The 13,838-nt window shown below is 36.8% G+C and overlaps 2 protein-coding genes across 5 annotated transcripts in view; one reads left to right on the top strand and one right to left on the bottom strand.

Moving 5' to 3' along the window:
* Positions 1-1,210, top strand: part of Noc3l (NOC3 like DNA replication regulator) — a 31,689-nt gene extending 30,479 nt beyond the window's left edge. Inside the window, exons 20-21 of the mRNA XM_076834275.1 lie at positions 449-533; positions 877-1,210. Of these exons, the coding sequence (XP_076690390.1) occupies positions 449-533; positions 877-1,005 (214 nt within the window). The 3' untranslated portion in view covers positions 1,006-1,210. The remainder of the gene's footprint in view (positions 1-448; positions 534-876) is intronic.
* Positions 1,211-6,689: 5,479 nt separating this feature from the next.
* Positions 6,690-13,838, bottom strand: part of Plce1 (phospholipase C epsilon 1) — a 283,071-nt gene continuing 275,922 nt past the window's right edge. For 3 of the 4 annotated variants that reach the window (XM_076834573.1, XM_076834570.1, XM_076834572.1), the window contains 4 exons: positions 13,434-13,592; positions 11,641-11,859; positions 11,109-11,321; positions 6,690-7,985 (listed from right to left, as the gene is read on the bottom strand). In XM_076834573.1, the coding sequence (XP_076690688.1) occupies positions 11,133-11,321; positions 11,641-11,859; positions 13,434-13,592 (567 nt within the window). In that variant the 3' untranslated portion in view covers positions 6,690-7,985; positions 11,109-11,132. The remainder of the gene's footprint in view (positions 7,986-11,108; positions 11,322-11,640; positions 11,860-13,433; positions 13,593-13,838) is intronic. The other variant, XM_076834571.1, reaches the window with a different exon arrangement.

The raw sequence follows: 13,838 nt of genomic DNA, 5'->3' as shown, positions 1-13,838 counted from the left end.
GCTTCCAATGACTAAGTTAGATTTAACTGCTTCTGGTTCACATAACTGATTGAGTTGGGATTTGATTACACTGAGCTAGAAGTCTTCTGCTTGGGTTTTCCTCTGTGTTTTGTTCTTGCATTTCTTTCTTTCTTTTCTTTTTTTTTTTTTTTAATATTTACTTTTTAGTTGGACACAATATCTTTATTTACTTATTTTTTTTTATGTGGTGCTGCCGATTGAACCCAGAGCCTCGAATATGCCAGGCGAGCACTCTACCGCAGAGCCACAACCCCAGCCCATTGTTCCTGAATTTCTAAATGTATTCTACACTTCTCTGCGATAGATTAGTTGGATAATGTTGACATCTGGGAATTTAGGATTCATTTTAAGCTAGTGAGTTTGGGTACAATCTATTTTCAAGTTCTAACTATGACAGTATCTATATTTCTTACATTTGTTTTTATAGATCTGCAGTTGAACTTTTTGAGACTTACAGCATGGCATCAATGACTTTCAATCCTCCTGTTGAATCATCAAACCCCAAAAAGAAGGTATGTGATACTTTTCATTTAAAAAAACAAAAACAAAAAACTTGCATGTCTTTAATTATTTTAACCTTTAGCTTGCTTAATTGTTTTGTAGTGTTTTTTTTTTTTTTTTTTATGTTTTAAGAGTTGATAGTAGGATAGATGTTTAGGTTTGGAATTTTATAGAGATGGTCAGTGAGACTGCTTCACTCAATATAGGATACATCTTTGACCTGACCAAACATCTTTCATTATTAAATTTTATTTGTTGGTATCAGCTGTTGCTATTTATAGCTTTGCTCATAGCTTGAGTTTTACTTAAGAGCATAAGTAACTTTTTAACTCATATTTTTAATTTTTTTTCCAGGATAAATTTTTACAAGGAGATTCATTTTTGAATGAAGATTTAAATGAACTAGTCAAAAGACATTGTAGTGAAATTGCTATAGAGTCACCTCTGGATTTCACCAGATATTTGAAAACATCACTACGGTAGCACAAAAATGAAGAGTCAGTGGACTTCCTTGTATATTTGTATGTGGTAAAGATAAATTGTTGACTTAGAAATATTTCTTTTTCTACAAGGAAAACTTCCTAAGAATGATTAGGAAGAGAAATAATTACCCTTTGCATGATATAAAGCTATGCCCCAATTAAGAAAATGTTATTTCATTAAAAAAGGAAAATTGAAAAATTGAAAACCTTCTTTTTCTCCCCATTTGGAAGTTTCCTTCTTAATGATGCTGCCTTTTAAAAACTTAATATACATATTTAGTTAGTTTTGTTTTGTACCAGGGATCGCATCCACGGGTACTTAACCACTGAGCTATGTCCCCAGCCCTTTTTAAAATTTTTTATTTAGAGACATGATTTCAATAAGTTGTTGAGGGCCTAAGTTGCTGAGGCTAGCTTTGAACTTGTGATTCTCCCAAGCTGCTGGGGCCACCGGCCCCAGCTTAAGTTACAGTTTTTCTTTGGGTGTGATAATGTAGCTCAGTGGTAGAATGTGTGCCTCGCCTACAGGAGGCCTTGGGTTCAATCCGTAGCACCACACACATACACAAAATCTCTGAGTTAGATATTATTGAAATTTAGTTGCCATATTAAAATTAGGGCATAAAACATAGGACATTTAAGACTGAGAGAGTTTTTTATCATTTAGCTACTCCCTAAAGCTAAATATTTAAAAAACTAAATAAATATTATTGTTCTTGCAATACTATAGATGGAAATAAGAAACATTCTAAATTTGAGTGAGTATATATTGTATGCAGATTTTTGAGGAAAGAGAAAAAATAGCTTGAAATTGGACTTAGGTTCATTGGCTCACTTCAAGAAGTCACCTAATTTGGTCTTTTATAAAAAGGATGAGTGTTTATTATGGCTACTTTCAAAAAAAGTTTGAATGTGATTCTAGTATCTTTGAAGTTCTATGTGTTTCCTGACATGCCCTGGAGGCTGTTAGGGGAAGAACTGCTCTAGGAGGGAAGAACCCAGCCCAAGAATTTCCCATCTTGTTTTAGGGACAAAGGGAATCCAGCAAAAGGCCTTTCTAATTAAAAAAAAAATAGAGGTAAAATGTGTATATATATATATTTAAGTATTTTTTAGTTGTAGGTGGACACAGTCACCTTTATTTCATTTTTATGTGGTGCCGAGGATCAAACTCAGTGTTTCATACATGCTGGGCAAGTGCTCTACTGCTGAGCTGCAACCCCAGGCCAAAATGTATATTTTTAATGAATATAACTGTAAAGCAGTATTTTATGTAACAGCAATTGTTAGTTATTGTCATATTCTAACAACAGTTTATGAAATATGTTTCAATGGCCAGGGAAATATTTTCTACTGTTAATAGTTGAATACATAGCTGCTTTCTCTGTTTCCTGTTTTTGCTGTGAGAATTTTTTTAAAAAGGATACTAGTCTAACTAGATCTCTCATTGCTTCATAACCATATTCAGAACCATAAAAACTAGTTATTTTGGTGTGGAACTTAGAGTTTCTTTCTTATGAAATAAATAAAAATTGAAAAATTCCCTTGTCATTCCAGCAGTGGGAGTGTGGATATCAGTTTAACTGTGCATGTGAGTCTTCCCCACCAATCCCACCCACCCCAGGATGGGGATTGAGCCCAGTGCCTCAAACATGCTAGGAAAGTGCCCTACCACTGAGCCACAACCCCAGCCCCTATGTCCAGCCCTTTTAAAATTTTATTTTGTGCTAGGGTCTCATTAATTTGGTAGGCTGGGCTTGAACTTGTAGTCCTCCTGTCTCAGCCTCATGAATAACTGGGATCAGATGTGGGCCACCACACCCTGTTTTGTTTTCATATGTCTTTTCTTTATATGTGATTTGAAAAGTATTTCTTTTTTTTTTTAATTTTTAGTTGTAGTTGGACACAATACCTTTATTTCACTTATTTATTTTTATGTGGTGCTGAGGATTGAACCCAGGGTTTTGCACGTGCAAGGCGAACAGTCTCCCACTGAGCCACAACCCCAACCCCTTGAAAGGTATTTCTGAGGTCACATTTCAAAGGCTTGATTGTTAAGAATAAAAAAGGTATGTTTTAGCATATAAATATTTACTTATAACCTCCACTTAGATATAAATGAATAACATAAAGAATATTATAAATATTTCTGTGAATAAACAGGGTTTCTGTCCTTATCAGCACAAGTGACCAATACATGTCAAACTATTTTCCAAACATATACAAATATAGTGGCTAGGGTTGTGGCTCAGTGGTAGCACACTCATCTGGCATGTGTGAGGCACTGGGTTGGATTCTCAGAACCATATATAAATAAATGAATGAATGGATGAATAAAGTTAAAAAATATCAAATACATTTATGTTTGACTTTGGCAGCAAAAACTGTAATTTAGGTGAAAATTTAGTTTTAGAGCAGGAATTCAATGGCTTTTAACTTTTCTTGTTTATGTATTTATATAGTGAGTCACAGATCATTGTATATCTAGTATTTAAATATCTTGTATGAAAATGGGTATGAAATATATTTGTGCGTAAATTTGTCAGTGAGTTTCATTTTTTGAAGCTAAGTGTCTAGTCAGTAGTCATACACTCACCTAAGCTACCACATTACTTTTTTTTTTTTTTTTTTATAAAACCGAGCGCTTACTGTGTGCTTAGCATTATACTAGATGCTAAGAAATAAGGTGAGCTAATAATGGGCACAAGACAGACTCATTCTTCTATTACTTTTCATGCTGAGTCAAGTCATTTACATAATACTTTTTAAAAAATGCAGCATTACCCAATTCTGTGTCAAAATAAGTTATTTAATACCTGTGTCATTTGAAATAAGGATGATCTCAGAGCTGTTTGATGGCAGGCTTGAGCATAGTATGTTTTGAATCCAAGAGACTTAAGAATGTTTTAATAATCATGGAGATTCAGGGTGTTTTTCAAAAATATTTCAGGTGTTCATAGGTCAAAATCCTTAGCCATCTGCCAAAGTTTGTTTTTAAGTAGTTGATACATAAAGATAGCAGAGAACACAAATTTTCTATGGATCATGGAGATGCTGGCCTAAGTCTGAACTTTGTCCAAGAAGTAGTCTCCCTTTTCTCTCTCTCTCTCTCTCTCTTTTTTTTTTTTTTTTTTTTTTGAGTACTGGGGATTGAACAGGCACTCAACTACTGAGCCTCATCCCTAAGCCCTCTTTTGTATTTAAATATTTAGAAAAGACAGGGTCTCACTGAATTGTTTATGGCCTCACAAAGTTGCTGAGGCTGGCTTTGAACTTGCAATCCTTCTGCCTCAGCCTCACAAGCTGTTGAGATTACAGGCATATGCCACCACACCTGGCCCTTTTCTCTTTTGACTTTTTTTGGGCCCTTGTCCTTAGTGCTGATGCAAAAAAAGCAACCGAAAAGGGGTAGAGACTGCCACCTTGAGAGCACTTTTCCAGTAGGTTGCCTTACTCTGCCAAGATAAATACCAGCCAGGAAAATTGTACCCTTCATTGGTTTGGGAACATAATTGTGGAGCTTTGTGTTTTAGAGTTAATGAACCAATAAGCAAGTCCTGATTCCTTTTAAGCATTAAGCAAGGCCTGTGGTATCTGAGCAGAAGAGAGGTCTATAGAGATATTAGAAAGAGTAGAGAACAGTGGAGGAGGAAGATACAGTTACAAAAGGGAAACTGGTATATATCAAAAGAGGTCCACTTTCACTCATGACCCTACAATGTCTTCAGAGCATCAAGATGGGAGCTCTTTATGAAATCAAGCCTTGATTAAAAACAAGGCACTTGTAACTGCACTTTTGTTTACTCCAGACTCCATATTTATCCCTAACTGGAGAAAGAATTTGTAAATAGCTTACATGTGCTATGGATGACATGTGAAGAGGCTTTTGCTCAAAAGGACACTTTATGCCCAGATAGTATTTCTACTCCCTGCAAATTTATTCCCTACTATCCCTAATTCCTTAACACCCTCTAGGAATCTTACATTTTCTTACAAAATAACCAGTTCCAAATGAATAGGTGACTAAGAAGAAGATAATCTCACTTCTGGCATCATAGGGCACACTACATTCTTTCTTAAATCCTTTATTACCAACTTTTTTAATATTTATTTTTTAGTGATAGGTGGACACAAATCTTGATTTTATTTTTATGTGGTATTGAGGATCAAACCCAGGGCCTCGTGCGTGCTAGGCAAGCACTCTACCTCTGAGCCACAATCCCAGCCCCATTTACCAATTTTTTTTTAAGTTGGCATCTAACAGTGACAGAATTCTTTTCACTTTTAGTGAAGTTTTAAAAAATATTGTAGTAGACCCAGCTTTCATATCTATATTCCTTTCCATATCAACTTTACTGATAAGAGTTTGCTACCCAGACTTCGTGTAGCCTAAGTATAAAATTGTAGTGAGTATAGTTCTAGTGGTGATTTTAGATGCATTCTGAATAATGTGATAATTTATTTCATTTAGTATACTGATATAGTTGTATAATTCACACATGCCTTTTTTCTTTCTTTTTTTTAATGTGATACAGATTGAACCCAGGGCCTTATGTATGCTCTACAAGTGCTTTACCACTGAGCTGCATCCCTAACCCTAGCTGTATAATTCAGATAAAATTTAAATAAAAATTACATATTTCTGACAAATATCAGGTTGTACTAGTCCATTATAATGCAGTCATATACCTCATATAGACATTTTGGTCAATGATGGACCATTGTGTGGGTGTCATGTGATAGGATAGTGGTTCCATAGGGTTATAGTGGAGTTAAAAATTCCTATTGCCTAGTGCCATCTTAATTTGTATAAGTGCACTCTGATGTTTGCACAATGATGAAATCACCTAACAATGCATTTCTTGGAATTTAACCCCATTGTTAAGTGACACATGACTGTAGTAGAGTAGGCCCTTTACATTTTACAGTGTGTCCTTTATAAAGTCCCAGAGACTCAAATTATAAGACAATATGTATCTTAACCTCAAGATGGAATACCCAACCAGGCTGGGATGCAGCACAGAGAATAGACTGGATTTTCTACTTGCTACATAACTCAGTCTCTAATTGAGTCTCAGGGTTAAGTTTCAGATTTGCTGTAACCAAATCAACAATTATGCTAAAGGCCATTTGGGGTGGGAATGGGAGTGGGCAGAGTTTAGCAAGAATCAAAGCGAAATGAAAAACCTAGAGAGGCTAGTCTTGCTTTCTATCTCAGTCTCATTATTCTGCAGTATTCATTTTGGTTCTAGCCAGTTAGACTAGTAATTCAATTTTCAACCAATGATAAGCCAAACCACTTGGCATACTTGATAAAATGTTTCCAGGATATTTTAAAAAATGAGACACTACTATGCATTTGTTATAGACTGGTTATTTGACTTAAAAAGAAACCTGTAGCACTATGCAAACCATATCAAACTGTAGTAGCTTAAATTCTGTTGGCAAGAGAATGGCGGGTCAGTAAGAACTTATAATGACATGAAAGCTGTATAGTGTATTTTTAACACTTATGTTTTTAAAGTATGCAAAAAATCATGGGGATTATTTTATTCATTTTTTAAATTAGTAAAAAAAGAAGTCTCAAAGCAAAATTTAGGATTTTTCTTGTGTTTATAATTTGAAAAAAGTCTTAAAATTGAATGAAACCAATGGAAAGGTAAAGTTTGGATTTTACTTTAGAGAAACACATTTTTAAAAGCCATAGTTTGCTTCATACCAAGAATGAGAAAATTTCATTACACTTAGCTGATAGTTTTGTACAGCAAGGTTTAAAAATAATTTACATTAAATGGCAAGTATGAGTAGGATCGATAGCTCTTAATCAGAAACGAAGCTATTTTTCTTGGTAGTCTAGCCTATCTCAGATGTTCATAGCATACATTTTCTTTTTAGGAAGTTTGTCTTCAAATAGTGAGTTAAAACCACTAATGCCTCTAAGTCATAGCCACATCAAGAAAGCTATGTCTAATAAATATATAAGTACAGTGTCAATACAAACCTTGCAAAATAAATAAATCTACCTCAAACACTAACTCAGTCTGCTTTTGCTTTAGAAAATGGTTAGCTTTCTTGTTAAGACACAATGACTCAGTAGATATTAAAATTATACATCATCCTAAATTCATTTTGTGAAAACCAAAAATGGAATAATCTGTGAGTATATGAGCAATAACCTTTAAAAAAATATTTCTACATGTATAGAGAAATCTTGAAGAAGAGTGCACTATAGCACAACAACATAGGAACTAAGCTGAGTTACTTTTAATGAATCTTATGTTATAGGACATATTTACATTTGCAATGCCCCAAAGCTTCAACTCCTCGGTCATAAAACGCATGGCTATACTAGGTTTCTTGCTTTCAGACCTCTGTGCCTCCTGTTCCCAGTTCTCTAATTTGGGTTGGCACACTCTGGCCCTTGGGCCAAAGCCAGCCTGCTACCTTTTTTTGTATGGCCCTTGAGCTAAGAATAGTTTTTAATTTGTATAAATGGTTGAAAAAAATCAAAAGAATATTTGTGATATATGAAAATTATATGAAATTCCAATTTCAATGTTCATAAATAAAGTTTTATTGGAATGCAGCCATGCTTATTCATGTACTTATTTGTGGCTGCTTTTACACTACAGTAACAGAACAGAGGCCATGTAACCCTCAACCCTTAAAATATTTATTATGTGGCCCTTACTGACAGTTTTCTGGCCCTTGCTCAATTATTGCAAGCCTAATAATGGTTTTCCCAACTGCCAACATTTCTAAAAGAGCAATTCCCTGGGTTTCTTTGCTTCATTCGTCAGTAAATTGGTTTGTAGCTTCCAGCCCCATGCCATCTTGTCCTCATCATGGACCTCACATCATGTGTGAAGAAGGCTGCAGTTCATAAATCATCAATTTCCAGTTTTAAGTTTAATGAAAATAAATTATATTTCTTCCACCATGTTCATTCTTGGCTTTGACTTCTTGCTGAGAGATCTTCACCTGTAATGAGGTATATATGGGTTTATTAGCATATTGAAAATGAAGATGCAAAAATAACCTAACAAGTGTTCATAGTTGTTTAGCCAATAGAAACCTACAGCTCTGGTGGCTGAGTTTGGGGGAGAGTCTGTTTCCTATGAACTCAAATGATTGGGGGGAAAGTGAGGGACTGGGGATTGACTCAGGGGTGCTTTACCATTGAGCTAAATCCCTAGTCCTTTTATTTTTAATTTTTAAGATTTTTGAGACAGGGTCTTGGTAAATTCTAAGGCTGTCCTTAAACTTGCAATCCTCCCACCTCTGCCTTCCTAGTTATTGGGATTAAAGGCATGTACCACCAAGCTCAGCTGAACTTATAAGTGTCTGAACATGATGTTCCTAGGAAGCAAAACAGGAATTTGTGGCCTGGAACACCATGTTCTTTAGGGGAAAAAAACAAAACTTTTTAACTCACATTGTTCAACTTTTAAGGAAAGGTAGAATTCTTTCAATTGTGTGTCTGTTATTTGAGAGGAGTAAGATGAATATATTTCTTTAGAAGTTCTTAAATGATGGTTATTGAAACTTTAGATGTGATTGTTTAGAACAAATGACATGAAATATGTGACTCAAAAAGTGGCAGAAACACCAAACATTTTCTTATGAGCCTATATACAGAAAGAGCCCCACCATTTTTTTTTACTCTTTCCTGGGAACATCATAAAGGAGGTCTATGGGATGTAAATTCTCATCGTTGCACCTATTGCTGTTTATAAAGAAAGCTTCCCCAACTTTAAGCAAAGCTATGAAGTCAACTAAATGATTCTAAATGTCTGCTTGCTGCAAGAAAATTGGATCCAGAGGCAGTCATCTAAATCACTATCACTCTCTTCCCCTCTCCTAAATATAAGCAGTTATGTTCATGTGGTGTGCAAATTTCTAGTAATTGTATTCTTATGTACATGGTGCAGTCTTTTTTTTTTTTAAAGAGAGAGTGAGAGAGGAGAGAGAATTTTTAATATTTATTTTTTAATAAATAAACAACATCTTTGTTTGTTTGTGGTGCTGAGGATCGAACCCGGGCCGCACGCATGCCAGGCGAGCGTGCTACCGCTTGAGCCACATCCCCAGCCCTACATGGTGCAGTCTTAGAGTACACAGAGGGCTACTTCAGTGTAGTAGTACATTTATGACAGATTTACCAGCCTTGGTGTAATTTCACTGTCATGGGAATTAGATGTATGTGACATTATCACTTCTGTACTTTACTAATGTTGATAGAAACAACATTTTGAATTTTGATTACTTCCCTTATGGTAGGCTCACAGACTCACTACTATGGTTAGTCATTTCTAAAAGTTTGAGAGACTCAACATTGGTGCCTAGTCCTAAATTCACTTGGCCCTTGGGGGAGGGACTGATTGCTTCAGCAACATTGGGGCATAAAAGAAAGTGAATCTGGAACTTTAAAATTTGAGAATACCAGATGTTTTTCAAGAGAAAAAGTACTGAACCTCAGAGATTATCTGATACTGTGATGTGAATTGCCATAGTTGTGGGATTTCTGAGTGTTTATATATAAACCTCAACAACCCAGATCTCTTGGAATAGATGGATATGCAGATATTTTGGTGGGGACCATATCCTGTATTTATTATTTTTTTGGTATTGGAAATTGAACGCAAGGGCACTTAACCACTGAGCCATATCCCTAGCCCTATTTTGTATTATATTTAGAGACAGGGTCTCACTGAGTTGCTTAGTGCCTCACTAAGTAGCTGAGGCTGGCTCTGAACTCGCGATCCTCCTGTCTCAGCCTCACGAGCCACTGGGATTACATGTATGTGCCACCATGCCTGGCTATCCTTGCTTATTATTTTGAAAGAGCCTTACAAGTGTAGTCTGGGGCACCAGTTATTTTGAAAGATGCTCCTCAAATATAGAAACAGGATCTTAATGCATTGGGCTTTCTTTTGAGCTGTTATGAATCCAGTATGGTTCCATCAGAATATATCAGTGAATTCTTTAAAGTGGGAGCAGTTTTACAGTTTGATGTGAGAAATTTGGGAGTGTGGTTAAAACAGTGAAGCTCTGTAGTATAAGCATTAATGTCTTCATGATGCTGTTGTCTCCTGTGAATTTTAAGTCTTAGAACTAAACAGATGTAATGATCCCTTGAGTTCATGAAGAAACTAAGTGAAGCTGGGTGGGTGGTGTGTGCCTATAGTCTCAGTTACTCAGGAGGATGAGGCAGAAGCATCACTTGAGCCTAGGAATTTGAGGTCAGCCTGGGCAACATAGCCAGACCAGTCTCAAGAAAAGCCCTATGTGAAAGAAAGAAACTTATGTTTGTTTTCCTCACATGCTTTCATTCAGGGTTGATGTGAATGATCTACCTTAAGACAGAATGAGATTTACTTTGTATATGAATACTAAGCAGTGGGCTGGCAACTGACACTCTAAATTTGTTGCATCTTAAAAATGGAGGCTGTTAGGTTATTTTGCTTTCTTTTTAATTATTACATCCTGGATATCAGGGATTTTGTTGTTGTTGTTGTTTGGTTGGTTGGCTGGTTTTTGTTTCTTTAATTGAGGCAGAAAGAGATGAAGTTATTGAGGCTAAAACAAAGCGAAATTAGAAAAACATAAAATGCAGAATCCAAAGGAATAAAAAGCTGAATGATCCAAAAAGCCCTTGGAGAATGTTCATGTGAGTTTTTAATTATCAAGAGAGTTCTATGATGAAATAAGTCCATTGTGGCATTTGGGGCAAGTTGATTACCTTCTTGGGGCCTCTGCTTAGTTATCTACAAAATAAGGAGGCCTAAAAGTTTAAAAGCTCAAGTGTTACTTATGTCTTCAGAGCTCTTGCCTTATCTTTTTTTATATTATATTATATATATATATATATAAAAATTATATATATATATATAATTTTTAAAGTTGTAGTTTTATTTTATTAAAATAACATAGGCGAGCACTTTACCGATGAGCTACAACCTAGCCCACCCTTGCCTTATCTTAAGGCACCATTTTACCTGTCTTTGGGGGACATTGTCTGGGAAAAGACAGCTACCCTACTAACTATGCTTCACCAAGTAGCTTCAGTGGAGCCAGTTTCAGAGTGGTGTGATGACAGTGTACCTGGGTAAAACATGCTGCCCTCCATCACTGTCGATAATCCATCGTGTCACTGGAGGACAAGCCACCTACAGGTTTCTCTTCCTTATTTTGGACATTTTCTGAGACTGTGAACTGAGGAGGTGATAGGAGTCCTCGGGGCTGCTTAGTTGACTTGGTGAGCTTCTTAAGTTCACTTGCAAAAGAGATGCCCTTTCTTTTGTCTTCTCTGGATGCCTGTTGCGGGGGAGAGAATTTGCTTAGATGTTAGGTTAAACCCGGGGTTCTCAGCCATGGCACTAGGTCAGAGTTCTTTTCACTTCCATCTCTAGTAAGTAGAGGTTGGAAGAAGGGCCGAGGAACTCACCTTTCAGGCCTTCTTTGCCACACAGGGAGTACATTTTTTCCTACACAGTGTAAACAAAGCCCAACAATTTTTTCCCACCTAAACTCTGACTCAGGAAGTTTGAGGTTTTACTACTTCCCAAATCTGGTTACTACGTGATTATGAATATCAAATGATTTATGAAGAGGGCAAATTAAATTTAAACTTTACCTGTACCTGCTCCTTTAGCTTAAGGATGAATTTCCCTGCACCTTTCCACTTGCTTTGGGCTTGAAACACACACTCCTGATCCAAAAGGACTCGCTGTGAAGACTTTGGGGTAGAAGACTTCTTGTTGGGCATGTCTTTGACCACCTCTTCCAAAAGCACATAGTCCCCTGGGTTGGGGTTGCTCAGGATGCTGTAGGAATATTTGGCTTTGCATAATGTCTGAAAGAAAAGTTATCATCAACTGAATGAAGTATCTCAACATTTGCATTTATCCTAAATGAAACTGTAAGGTAGAAAAGTGGCATAGACTTTGAGAGATAGAGGGAATCTTCCAGATCATGTTGACCAGTGCCTTATTGTGCAGCTGTGTAGTTGTACAACGTACTTTCTCAGGTTACTTTGTTTAGCTTCCTAATAGTCTATAATTTAGATGAGGAAGCTTAGACTTATAAAAGTTAAGCAGATTCCAGAGTAAACACAGCTAGTAAGCAACAGAATAAAGACTGGAACCGAATTTTCCGTATAGGCCAAAGCTCATAGATAGGAAGGTTATTCAGCCAGTGAGGAACAGAATCCTGCCTCCCAGGAACCCTCATCCCTCAAAGCTGCCTCTTTTAAGCAGTCTTGGGTGTTGAAGGGATTTTAGAAGTCACAAAGTCAGCCTTTATTTTGTACAAGAATATCTTTCATTTATGCATTTATTCATTCTGAGGACCTACTCTGTCCCAGATATTCTACTTGGAGGAGGCAAAAATGAGCAAAAGAACCACAATCTGGAATACAAAGTCATAATTAAGGTGACTAGCATTAACCCAAATGGTCACACAAAGGAATAGCAACACACACACACACACACACACACACACACACACGTACGTCAATAGTATTTACCACCTGCCAGGCATTGAGCTAAGAGCAACCTGTGAGGAAAGTACTATTTATGCTATCTCCATGCTATCTATGCAGTGTCTTACCACACAGGGTGTGCTGGAGCTAAGTGGAGAAAAGGGCTAGTGAAGGCAGACAAGGTAGTATTTACACTACCTTATTAACAGGAATAAATAGGTTTTTTTTTTTTTTTCACCCCAAAGAACTATTTTACCAGCACCCAGTAGCTGAGGCACAGATCTGAGATCTTCCTCAGGACCTCAGAGTTAGTAAAGTAGTACAACTGGGTTTGGAGCTAGAGCAACTGATCAAGGTCTGTGCTCTTAATGATTGTGCCCTATCCCTTCTCAGGTGCTTAATGAATGCAAACTATGAGGAGGCCATAGTTGGGAAGGAAACAGTTCCCTGAAACCATGCAGACAAAGAAGCTTGAGATAGAGGAAGGGAGAGGGTCAGAGTAAGCCTCCTACTTGTCTTCTATAGGATCCTTGAGAGGTGGTCATTAGGTATTGGCTCAGACATTTCTGGGACAAATGAAATGACCATTCCGCAGAGCTTCCTTCTAAATCCACTACTGTCAATGCTTCACAGAGTCCCAGGCTCACTGTGCACACTAGCTGAATATCTGTTGAAGGAACGCACTAATGTTTCCTAGCCTTCAGAGGCACACTCTTCCTTTTCAGGTCCCCATTGTTGAAGAATTTCATTCTAGAACAATGAAACAACTGAACTGTCAATGTACAGACATCTAATTTGTCCCTATAACTTATACTGACAAAAGGAATGAGGTGGGGAAGGGAGTAAGTTATTTTTCTTGCAGTGCTGGGGATGGAATCCAGGGCTTTATGCATGGCAAGCATTCTACCAACAAGCTACACTCCCCTCCCACAAAGAGCAGTTTTTACCTGCTGAATGACATCCTGTGCAGTGCTGACACGGGGTGCTTTGATTACTGTTCGAGGTTGCTCTGGAGAAACATCATGCACTTGGACAAAGAAACTCTCCTCCTCTGAGCTCAAGATCACCTCTTTGTCATCTTGAATAATGTTTTTCTCTTCTATGGTCTAGGTTAGAAAATGAAAACAGTAATTGGTAAGGTGCAGAATAAAAAAAAAATAGCAAGACTTTGAGCTGTATCTTGGTAATGCAGAAACAAGTTCTTAGTTTTATGTTTCATACATTAGTTAATATTTCATGAACTATTCTAAAAGGATATACCTGTCTTTTGAGAGGAAGAAAGTATTGTATTTCTGCTAATTGACACACTGAGAAGGTCTGGCCTAGAATAAGCCAATTCATCAGCTCCTATT

Source organism: Callospermophilus lateralis, chromosome 15, assembly GCF_048772815.1.
Source record: "Callospermophilus lateralis isolate mCalLat2 chromosome 15, mCalLat2.hap1, whole genome shotgun sequence".
NCBI classification, from domain to species: Eukaryota; Metazoa; Chordata; class Mammalia; order Rodentia; family Sciuridae; genus Callospermophilus; species Callospermophilus lateralis.
This window is presented reverse-complemented; position numbering and strand designations above follow the sequence as displayed.